Source organism: Ascidiella aspersa, chromosome 7 (assembly GCF_963924565.1).
Source record: "Ascidiella aspersa chromosome 7, kaAscAspe10.2, whole genome shotgun sequence".
Taxonomy (NCBI): Eukaryota; Metazoa; Chordata; class Ascidiacea; order Phlebobranchia; family Ascidiidae; genus Ascidiella; species Ascidiella aspersa.
Window position 1 is genome coordinate 18,084,451 of NC_139453.1, and position 12,899 is coordinate 18,097,349.

A 12,899-nucleotide genomic window follows, 5' to 3' on the forward strand; every position below is an offset into this window, starting at 1 on the left:
CATATAAATGCTATATTTTTATGCTTCGCGCATTTAAACAGGTTTTGAACTGCCTGTTTAAACACAAGTTTCCCTAAGAACACCCATTTTATGAAACAATGTCAAAATAAGAAAAACAGACATGTGCACTCACAAATTGTACTTTTGCAACAAACTTATGTATTACTTAATACCACAAAAAAATTTGCTTCTTCGGCAAACCTCTGAGGTAACTATTTTCCTTGTTACTATTCTTGTTAATCGCCTAAACATAACTTTAATAGACAAGCCAAAAAAAAAACGAAGAATTTGGGCCCAAAATGCTTGTCACCAGGGCTATGCCCTGGTTCCTGGTGAGTTACTAAATTCAAAGAATTGGTTATACTGCTGTTTGCCGAATACATTTAACTTTAATCGTACAAAATTACAGTCCGATATAAGCTAAATCAGATAAATAAGTTATATATATAAGCGCAATACTTTTTTTTCAAACGGCGTCCCATTGAAACATAGCTTTAAATCGCTCTGTTTAAAATCTGTGTAATTAGTAAATTATTTAGCTAAAACTGTGCGAAATAAATACAAACATTGCTTATTTCTGAAGTTATGGTAAGATGACCAATTATTATCAGTTTAGCGGGAAAATATATTTCGCCGACGTTTTAATATATCTCCTTAGCGGCAAATGTTTTTAGATGACACCTCGTGAATGGATGCAGAAGTATCTAGGTCAGTAATCTCTTATAATAAATGGCAAAGTTTGGCCGCCGGACGGACGGTGGAGGGCAGACGATGCTGGTGATATGTTTGCCCGATCGGTCGCTGGTATGGCAGACAGAGTCACATCATAGCTGCCAAACAAAAAGAGCAGCAACGTATCACCGTGTGCCCCGAGCTCACTTTCACATGAACATGCCAAAATGTTACTACCTCGTTCCTGGAAGGAACAAATATACAGGAATTTGTTGATTTTTTTCCAAGTCGGTAAATATAACTGAAGCATACAAATGAATATTAAAGCCATCGTCGATATATCACAAGTGCAAGATAACTACTATACAGAAGTGTATGTTCAGTTGTTGCAAGCTACACCGTCTTCACTTGCCTCATGCTTTAGCAATGTAAAAAAAGTTGTACAATCATAATATAGTTTTATATAAAAACAATTTCAGATGTTATGTGTATTAGGTGAATTACGAGCTTCATGCATAGACAACTTAATCGCACAGTGCAGTGCGTTGTTGCGTCTGTATGAAAGAGAAGTGCACTACCTCGCAACCGTCATTGAGTTGGAGAGAAGGCCTGCGCTCCTTTTCAAAATTGAGGCTTCTAAAAAGGTTCAAAATCACGACGTGCGGCTAAGAGCGCTTGACTGAATTAATGCTAATGAATGTACACCAGGATATCAACTATTCCGTGGATGATACTCAGGCTCGTAGCATGACCATTTCAAAGGGGGGTGTCCCAAAATTTCAACTTAGGGAATTCCCGTCTGACGGTAATGAATAATGACATCATAAAATAGTGATTTTAATGATGTCATAAAAAAACGAACCAAAAACATTCGTCTAGCAAAAGCAAACATGTGTGTCGTTGACACTCATACCAGGCGCCAGTTGCGAAACCGCTTAGTGTGCAATCGTTAACTTCAGGTGAAAAACTAAACAAAGACCGTGAAATGCGAGGAACATTATCTGCCTAACTCGACATTTTAGCAAGAAAAAAAGAAAGAAAATTTGTCTTAGTGTTGTCAATTGTTGAATACCCACTTGCTAATCCAACCTGAACAATTAACGAAAGAGAAAAAAATATCCTGCGTTTACGGTCGACTAAACAAAAGATAAAAATATTTTTTTTGGTTTTGCATGAGCTTAAGACGCGTGACCTAATTAAAAGCATTGTCGCTGCGGACAGTTGTAAACTCTAACAAAAATAAACAACAGACGATAATAGCACTTACACAAAGGGAGGTCCGACCCTCCCCCCGAACACGCCAGTGATGATCAGCAACCCAAATAACCTAGGGGGTCTCGGGGTATGGTATGAACACCTCTAGCGTGTACCGACGGAGCCCAAATAAACTATACCGACGGAGCCCAAATAAACTATATGAGCTTATGGCTGTTTAAAATTGTCCATTCGGCGCTAGAAAAACGCAACACCTTGTTGACTCATTCACGTCCAAATGTCACATGATTTCAATTGTGCGTGAAAAACTATGGAACTGTGCTGTCAGAACAACCTCTATGACGTATCAATTACAAACTGTTGCACTTCGCTGTCAGCAAAATTAACGATGCTTATCAACAAATTAGATTATTTGTAGTTTGATTTCGGCAATTATATAAAGTGTGCAATGACTCTGCCTGTTACAACTGCGACGGCCCAGTGCTCTTTTTCGAGGTTGAGGATAACAAAAGAGCGCTTGACTGGCTTAACGCTAATGAACATACAGCAGGATATTAACTACTCCGCGGATGATATTATACAGGAATAAATTAATTTTGTTTCAAATGCACATTGTTGTAGCTTACGCCGTTGAGAAGTCTGTTCGTTTTACCAATAAAAGCTTGAGATTACTTAAGTCGGTGACAGGCGAAAGGCTAAATAAAACAACAGTTACAGAGCGGTGCACGCCTGTTTTCTATGTTGTAGAGACGTCTGTTTGTTTTACCAGTCAGGTCTGTTTGAGATCACTTGAGCCGTTGACAGCTAAATGAATGTTTTCTATGCCAGTTGCAATGCTGCAATGCAGCAATCATGGTTTTCATTTGTGATCATTGTTTACTGAGATTTCAAAGGGGGTGTTAAGACTCCTAGACACCACCGAGTACAGAGCTAAAACCTATTATTTAATGACATCACATTTAGTTTATAATTTTCCCCCAGCTGAACGCCCCAGGTGGACTATTACCCAAAAAACTAAAATAGCATTTACATACGAGGCCCCTTTATGTTTGAAAAAACAAAATAGAATAATTCATCACCAAAAGAGAAAACAAAAAACAAATAACAAGCTAAACTTAGCGCAATAAACCAGTGATTATCTAAGCACACGGCCCATGTATTGCCATCCTTAACCGATTCCCTGTACATGGCTGCATTCTAACCAGCGCGGAAAGTATGGCAAGTATACCCGCGATTTTTTCCAACCTTTCAAAATTGAACCCCCAAAAAATCTCAACTGCACCCCCAAATAATGCTAGTAGACCCTTATTTATAGATTTAGACCCTTTATGCAAGTGATATTATCGTTTTGTTAGTTTTGGTCAGGGTTTAACACACTATCAACGCAGTAAGATTTTTAATGCAAATGGGTCATACACAGTGTTCCCGCTAAGCGCATTTTTTTGCGCAATTTTGGGCACTTGCGCAAGTTGTTTTTTTACTTAAATTTGAACTCCAGTAGTCTCCTGAAGCCCACATTATCACTATTTTGCAAAGATTATTACATATAATCAGTGGCGTATCCAGGGAGGGGTTTGGGGGTTCGGACCCCCCCCCCCCTTTTTTTCGTAAGTGACATTATCGTTTTTTGTTCGTTTTTGTCAGAGTTTTACTCACCGTCCGAAGCTGCCTGTTTTTAAATGTAATTGGGTCACGCGTCTTAAGCAAATGCAAAACCAAGATCGAGCGCAAAACGCTGTTTTTCGTCTTTTGTTCGGTCGACCGTAAACGCTAGATAGTTTTTCTCTTTCGCCTTTCGTTATTGTTCGGGTTGTCTAATCAGCAAGTGTGTGCTCCACAATTAATAATATAAATCAAGCGGTTTCCGCTTTTTTCTCTATGAAAACTTCGTGTTTGACGCTGCTGATGTTTCTCGCTGTTTGTTGTCTGCGTTAATATAAGATGTTGGTGCGAGACTGGGGTCGGCAACCTACTGTAATTCATCGGGCCCGTCGCCTCTTTGACAAACTATACACGAGTTGATTTCAAATAATTTTTGACTATTTGAACTACGTAAGTGCGAAAAATTTTCGTGCTTCGCGCGAATGAACTTACTATACGTCCGGTTTGTTAACGTTTTGATGCTGTATTTTGAACTAGATCAGCGCTTCTTCACCATTGCGCCGTGGAAAGCTGCCTAGTACGTCGCGGACAAGCCGAAAACGTATTCAAAAATATTTGACATATATTTTTTAACATCTTTTATTTTCGGCAATGTAATAAAATATTTAAAAGAAATGGCTTTATACCAAAAAAAAATCGTGCTCGCTTCGCTCGCCAGGGGCGCTCAAACTTAAAAAGGTGATCAAACGCCAAACTAGATAAACTAACTATTAAAGTTATACCATTTCTTCGAAGTAGTTTTATATGTCGCGCTAATCGAAAAACACCAGTGAAAAACGATCTCCGTTTAGTATTGCAGGTGGCGAAAGACGTGCTTGTAATTTAGTAGTCCCGTACATGGATCTACCAAAATCAATCACACGTATTTCACTGTCTTGATTTAGTTTTTCGCCTGAAGGATTGCACACTAAGCCGTTTCGTAGCTGGCGCCTGGCAGGATTGTCGATAATGCACGTGTTCGCTTTGCGTCTAAATGTTCGCTTTTGCTGGACATTAATTGGCTGTTTCGGATGATTTTTTTTCTTGTTTATGACGTCACTACCATCGCTATTTTATGACGTAATTAACGTCAGACGAAAAAACAACAGGGAATTCCCTAAGTTGAAAATTCGGAACCCCCCCCCCCCCCCCCCCCCTTTTTAATTTCTGGATACGCCCCTGCATATAATACCTTATGTACCCCATTTTTGCTTCACGAAAGTTTCAAAAAAGTGCCCAAATTTTTTTTTTTTTTTTACTCAAGCTATGTACGGAGCAAAAAGTGCTCAAACCGTTTTATTTAAGCTACGTACGGACAAAAAGTGCACACATTAGTTTTATTCAAGCTACGTACGTACAAAAAGGTGGCCAAATTAATTTTAACCTAAATACGTACGGACAAAATAAGGGCCCAAATTAGTTTTAGTTGAGCTACATACGACCAAAAAAGTGTCCTAATTAGTTTGCTTTGAGATATACGTGCGAAAAAAGTGGTTCGAACTAGGGAAGGCGCTCCCCCCTAAATAGAGCGCCGGCAAATTCTCAGGGCGTCGCAAGTTCTGCTATAAATATTTTATATTTTGTGCAGTAATATTTATGGTTACATGTTATGCCTGGTGTGATTTCTGCCTATATTCGGTGTCTTATGCTTTACTTTGAAATTACATGCATGTGTAGTTTCAGCCGGTCTGTCAAAAATTAGTGCAGTTTTATGCAAAAAGGTCTACAACATTTAGGACAAGGCAGGAGAGTCTGACTTTTAGACCTTGAGGTAGCGGCAATTTGCACTAATTGGATCTTTAGGTAAACTTCCGGCAGATATAAATACAAAATATTGGCTGAAAACTCACAAAAAACTATGAGATAGATTTAGTAATACTTGACCCACCCGAACCCAAACGATAACCAGTTCCTTAACTCAAATAATGTGTGTTAATTTAATAATTATTTAAACGCTGGAAAAAGGCCCAAACTCGGTTGGGCATAAGATCATTTCTAGTCCAGGTTATATAGAATTGTTACGTCACACATTAATGTATTCGGAACGAAAGGGTTTATATTATTACTAAATCAATGCACATTATTTGAGTTAGGGTGCTCGTTAGCGTTTGGGTCCGGCTGGCAGGTATTATTAAATTTATTCTTCTTAAGCAGATTTGTCAAATTAGTACATGGGCCCAAGACTTCAAAGTCTAAAAGTTATACTTTTTCGTCCTTTGGATGCCCTAATTGCTGTATACCTTTGCTTAGAAATGCACTAATTCCTGACGGATCGGGTGGTAGTTTAGTAGCTGTAAAATTTGGTTCGTGGTTTTGTGATTGGCATGTTTTTGAACTGCTAATTTTGATTAGTTTTCGGTGTCTCTAATAGGCTCACTTAACTAATATTTAAATATTTTACGACGGATTCGGGCTTAGTTTGTCTAAACAAGGTAGAGCAGTTGACTGTGATATAAGTTTTGCATAGAGGTTAGACACCAGGCCATGGTTCTCATTAACTGGAATATTTTTGCGATACGCGTGAATCTTTCGTTTTACAACTTTATTTTATTCCTAATTTGGAGATATTTTTAGCTCAAGGTAGCTGTGTTATGCACTGTATGTTTTGTGTTATAGGAAAATACTTGCTTTATATAAAAAATCTCGCGTCTTAATAGCTTTAAACTTGTTTCAACAAAATTATTACAATTACCTGCGATATGCTTTTATTTGTTGGTAAAACAGTGTACAATGCAAATTACAATCTACCCCGAAAAAGCAAAGTTGCGTGTTGTGTCAATTAAAGGAGTAGGTTAAATTTATGTCAATATTTACAGAAATGATGTGAAGGCCAAATTTGTTTCTAATTCAAGTTATCACTTTAAAAAATGCGTAACCCGTTTAAAAGTTAAAAATGCTTACTGCTAAAACTGCTGCACTACGAGCCATAATTACCTCCACCATTAGGCGGTTGCACAGCGCTACCCTTGACAAAGTCCGCCACGCAAACTACCAAGCGAAATCGCGTCTCAAGCGAGCGCAATTCTCCTAATAAAGAGAGACTCATTTTCATCTCTGGGAGAAATTAATTAAGATTATTGCTCCGCCGCCTGTCCATTGTGCATTATAGTATATTTAAGAACTAAATAAACGGAAGTTCAAAATTAAGGATTTGCAAGTTCAGTAAATAGTGAAGATAAAAAAAAAAAGGTCTCCCGCGTATCCAATTTGGGCACTTTTTTAGTTGAAAATTTTGGGCACTTTGAACACTTATTTTCGGCTTGTGCGCAAAATGCGGGAACACTGGTCACTAGGGATGTTCAAAGTAGAATCCCAAGGTATTCTAGAATAATAGGTTTCGAATCTAGAATAACGAATCCAGAATAGCGAATCCTAGTATATTTTTATTAAATTATCTAACCTTGGTTTTATTTGGGGAAGGGATTAATCTTAATCTACCCGACAGGGCCTACAATCACAGTAATAAATCGCCCAAACAATTTGCTAACATGTGTACATTATAATAAAAATTCTCCCATATGTTTAACATTCTTTACAACTGTCATTTGAAGCAGTTCTGTAAACTGTATTATGTCAACTGTCCAGTTTGTTGCCAAAACTTATATTTTTGCCAATAGTGAGTACAATGAAACACTGCACACAAAAGTATTAAGCAATTCGGTCCTGTTTTTTAAAGCATTGTTAGGTTTTAGTGCTTCTTTTTTGACTAACATGATCTGTTATGCAGTCAAATAATGTACTGCATAGAATACAAAGTTACTATTGACCTAACGAATTCTTGACAATTACGCTGTGCATAACTGCATAACCTCGCTGAATATAGGCCTAAAGTTGACCTGAAGTAACTCTATAGCGCATTTTGTAGACGGCCAGCACGTTTTACAACGTAATATTACTTTTGCAACTTAACGCATTTAGGGCAATTGCGAACTCCACACCAGAAATTACACGTTAGTCGCTCGCCCAATAATGCTTGATTGACACTTAATTATTAGACGAACGTTATCGCGAGACGCGGTAATTGGTTGCCCCAAAAAACATTGACACTGCACTACCAGGTTCCATTTAAAGCAAGCACTGTAAATTGGTCGACAGGCTAAACTTACCACATGCGTTTGTACAATTAGGCGCAACAATCAGCGGCAAATCATTAAATTATATCGGTTCCAATTACCCGAAATAAACGGAAGAATTGGATTTGATATTCTACTTTGAACATCCCTACTGGTCACACATCTTTAGCTAATGCTAAACCACAATCAAACGCAAAACAATGTTTTACATCTCTTTTTTTGCAAGCGTTTGATAGTTTTTTGCAAGCGTTGATAGTCAACACAGGATATATTTTTTTCGCTCTCGTTCAGGTAAGTTGATTAGTGAGTGTGTTTGTATTCAGGGACAATTGACAACGCTCTTCTCTTTCTAAAAACGTTGAGTTAGGCGCAGCTAATGTTCCTCGCTGTCTACGCAAATATCATGATGCAATGTTTATGACATCATTATTCATTACAATAGACAGAAAATCGGGGAATTTCCTAAGTTGAAAATGCTATTTTCAAAATTCAAGTGTGCAATATATCAATTCAGTATGCCAATCTGGAAAGTATGGCAGATCTCGACGAGATCTCGCGGGTGCACAGCCGAAAAAATCCAGGTGACCGGGTGCAACAAGCTTTAAAAAAGTACACCTCGAGGGTGCACTTGATGATTTTGCAAAGTACTGTATTTTTGCAAAGTACTGTAAACAGGGTTGCCATACACAGGCTGGCAGAATCTTACACAGGCTGGCAGAAAACCAGCCTTCTGGTGGCAAGCATGTTTGGCACAAAATTCTTCGGTTTTTGGTCGCGTCCCTAAACTTAAATGATGTGTTCGCTTAAGGAATGTATGAACCTTGCCATGTTTTGGCGATAAACAAGGCTATTAGTAAGTAAATTAGACAACAAAACGTAGCGCCGCATGCGCAAAAATTTTTGTGACATTAAGTCATTAACAAATACATAAGGGACACAATTATGACACAATTATGCTTATTTCTAAGAAACGTGCTTATTTTAGAGGTGTGTGCTTAGTTTGTCTTATTTTAGTTTCTAAAAGTGTTCTTTATCAAATCTTTTACATTAAGGCAGGAGTGAGAGACTTTTTTTTATGGATATTTGCCAGTTTTTTTGACCCAGATTATAACAACAATCCATTAAATTACATAATAACAATGGAGATTTTTGCTTTAGCAATCAAGTAAACTTTCGGCTTGACAAGAGGACAGACATTTTAGGTTTAGGCATACGTGTGTCAGTACTGACAAAATATTATTAAGAGAATGAGTCAGCATGAGCATGTTTTTTGTGATAAACATAAAAATGAATTTTCTAATGTTAAATGAATTTGAAAGGGAAAGAGCTATGATCATTGCTGTTATTGTGATTGCGAAATCAGCCCAGAGACTATGTAAAACACAATGTTACAACAACAAAAAAATTGCTAGAAGCAAATTTTTGTTTTATTACAAGCCAAACTCCGCCAAATGAACTAAAGTTGACTACCAGATAACGTCGGCTGCAGGCGTTTTCCATGCTGCCATGCACCACGTTTTTAAAAGGTGTACATGTGCGCTCTGACACAAAAAGTTAACAAAGCTTGCATTAAATAAGGGTGGTAAACTTGCCAATTTCAAGGAAATAAACGCATTTTTTCATGCTTCGCAAGATTTTGGCGCATACAAAAATAGGTGTTTTTAAGTTTCTATTTCATGACATTATTCCTAAAAGTTTGGATTTCACCCCCGTAATCCTGGATCCTGTACTTCAGTAGTGCGCTTTTTTTGAGTAACGTGCTTATTTTTTTGAGTAGCATGCTTATTTTTTTGGTTTTAGCAGGTAACCCTGACTATAAACGTATGCTACAACACGTAAACGTTTTACATATTTGGGGTGCCGTTTAGATTGTTTTCGGGGTGCAATTTTAAACAGTTGAAAAAAACTCACAGGTTCACTTACCATACTTTCCACAGTTGTCAGTATGCACACAAATTTCTTTAAAAAAAATACTGGGTGTGCACCTGTCACAGAATGCAGACTGGGATTAAGTCGAAAAATCAGCCTCTTTCTTTTTACATGTTAAGATTTGGGCGCTGGTCTACAATCCTACCACAACAAGCATTATTTGGGTTAGGGTGCGGGTTAGATTTTCAGTAGGTTAAGCAATATTACCTAATAATAATACTTCAAACTCGCACAAATACTAACCGACACCCTAACCCAAATGTTGTGCAATGCTTTAATATTTGTTTCAGAGCTTTGGTAGGATTTTAGACCGCAGCGCCGATACGTTTATGGGATAGGAATAGGGAGTTTGTTTTTGTAGACGAATGGTGAAAAAAAAATCTGTGTCATATAACATACGTTCTATCCATTGGAAGCGGGTGAGCACCAAGTCTTTGAAATTGACCATCTACAAAAACTCCATTTTTTCCCTTACAAACAAGAAAGAATCGACCTCGTTCATAGTCAATTTGAAGGTGGTTCCTTGAGACGTACGAAGAAATACCTATGTTGACATCAACTTTGCCATGAGAACTGTTTCTTCCAATTACTGTCTTGTTTTTACAAATAAAATATTCAAAATTAGAGCCTGATAGTTTTCCAATGTTTGTATGATACAATCCATCTTCAGTTTTTTTTGTTTCTTTACAACGTAACGAATGCTGAAGTCCAATATTCGAGGACAAATCCGTCATTCTCAATTCAGAAACCACGTTGTTTGAGAAATTTGAGTCCGCGCTGTACTTCTTTTCAGCAAAACATAATGTCAACAAACACAATGTCGCCCCCACGTGTGAATTGTAATGCAAAACGTTTCTATGAATGGATTAAAAAATGCCTTAATCCAAACCAAGGAGATTAGTAAAACTCTATGGTAGTACCTTAATCTATGAAAAACAATTTAAAACCTTCATAACAGACTATTGGTATACTTTCTAAAACCGTAGTAGACATTTTTATGATGACCAAGTCTTGCAAAAACGAGTGCAAAAGTAGTCTGAGATAAATCCAAACTTTGTTTACGTAATGGAAATGTTTTACACCACTAGAGGCGTTGCGGAGTCAGATAAACATTCGCGAGCTCGTATATTTTACCATGGTTATCCGTTGTTTTTAACTATGTGTTTTCTCGCTTTGTTGACGTAAAATCTTTTGTGAAGCTAATCATTTGTTTTGAGTTAACTTTAATTATTGTAAATAATTAAATCAGTTTTTAACTTTAATTACTTAGAATACTTCTATCGAGAGGTCCTTTAACATGCACAGTTACAACTTTAAATTTGCACTGAAAATAGGGTTTAGGGCAAAACGAAAAGCATTTGCTATAACTTAAAAATGTAAATAAAATAGAATTACAATATAGAAGGGCAGACAGTTGTAAACAAATCTGAAACCAGTATTTTGTGAGCGAATATTGAAGTGTTTTGTTTCACTGCTGTTTTTTTTAACTCTAGTCTAACTTACAGTGAAAAACGCTTTGTTGATCCTCCCTAAGTATAGTTTAAGCATTTGTTCTTTTTGCAAAACGTTTTAATCTCAGTCATTGTAATTTAAAAATATGTCTTTTTGCATGAAGAATATATAAGGCAATTGAACATAGCCACGGCATGTACAAAGAAATATTGACATGCATAATGCACTGACAATTGCGATCGTGGTACAAGATCTACTGTAGCGTTGTAATGTTAGCTGGTCAATGCTTTCGCACTTATACGTAAATACGTCTGTGTTTTTTGCAAATACCGGCTTGTTGCAGATTTATTTGTTATACGCATTCTGCGCCTAAGCAATGCTTATCGCACCCCAGTGTTATATCTTAATTGACTTTTCGTTTCGGCTTCATAAGTCATCGGGATTGGACTAAGAATCAGTTCCTTTCGGGACTCACTAGAGTTACTTACGGACTGACTAGTATTCTTAACTAGGCCCACAGAACTTCTTCTGAGCTATCGACTGTACCGGTACTGTTTACAGCTTTCATATTTGCAAGTAGTGTCGCCGAACTATAGTTTGGTTGTTCGCTTATCAGCTAATACAATTATAATCACCAGAAATATTGTGGTTGGCTAGCGAGTTAACGCATGCAACTTAAATTTGGAGTCAAGATTTAACCGCACGTGATGTACAGTAGAGAGAGGTTAGATCAGTTATTCGTTGTCTTGGCGGTCAACAAACAACTCCTAGGGTAGCTCGTTGTGCTGCACGATTGCAACGTCTGTAATAATACTTTAAAACAATACTTGAGCAATGATAAAAAAAACATTCAATACGTTTGAATAGCCGGTAATGCAGAAAATTATCATATGAAAAAATTAGAATTTTCAACTCGCAAAACTGTACATTGTCGCATAGAGTATTTTGCTCTAAATGTTCAAATTAAATGGGAATAAGGTGCTAATCTCAGAAACTCAAAAACAAATTACATCGCCTTGTCAACATTTCATGTGTACCTTAGTCAAATTCAGATAGACTCCAGCCATAAGACCGAGATAAAAACAATACAACGTCAGAATAAAACACGATTCGGACTTACCCCAAACCCCACCCCTAAGTACATTACTAACTCCCCTAACAATTTCAACACTAACCCATTTTCTAACCCCACCCATTACCCACGTATAACACCAAACAAAACCGAAAATCTGGCGCCAAACGGCATCCAAACGTAGTCACTAAAACGGCCGATGCCAGACTGATGGTACCCGATCGTCTCATTTCCTCTACACAAAGATTCTGGCGTTATTTTGAGCCTTTAGACCAGCGCTTCTCAACCGGTGCGCCGCGGCGCACTTGTGCGCCGTGGAAGGCTACCAGGTGCGCCGCGAGCAAAACGAAGAAAAATAAATATGTTTAAAATATATGATATATTTTACTTTCCCATTAAGCTTAGCTCATTGATTTCACAGTACTTCCTAGTAGAAAACGTAATAAGACCTACAAAGTAGCATTATCTTAATTAACTAATCTATATTACCTTAGTATTAAGACCACCGACATAATAACGCCAAATTCGCAGTAATCACGACAGAATAAGATCTAAAATAGTCTAGATAAGGCCTAAACCTGTCAAAGTAAGTCCCAAATTAATCTAAATAAGACTTAAATAGACAAAATAACGCTGAGACTGCAGGGAATCGGTATGGGATGTTTGGGGCCACTTGTCTGGCATTGGCCGTTTGTTGTCGCCATTTGGGCGCCGCTATTTTGGCACTTGATTTTTTGCCCCTGTTTTGGCTTCAATTGGATTAGGGTTGAAATTATCAGGGAAGTTAGTGATAGTTATGGGTGGGGTTTGGGGTTAGATAAAAGGTGGTATAGGCCTTATTTTTG

At 37.5% G+C, this 12,899-nt stretch overlaps 1 protein-coding gene across 1 annotated transcript in view; it reads right to left on the reverse strand.

The window, feature by feature from the left end:
- LOC146138119 (forkhead box protein K1-like) overlaps positions 1-10,335 on the reverse strand; it is a 63,923-nt gene extending 53,588 nt beyond the window's left edge. Inside the window, exon 1 of the mRNA XM_083394279.1 lies at positions 9,930-10,335. Coding sequence (XP_083250405.1) covers positions 9,930-10,264 — 335 coding nt within the window. The 5' untranslated portion in view covers positions 10,265-10,335. The remainder of the gene's footprint in view (positions 1-9,929) is intronic.
- Positions 10,336-12,899: the final 2,564 nt, after the last annotated feature.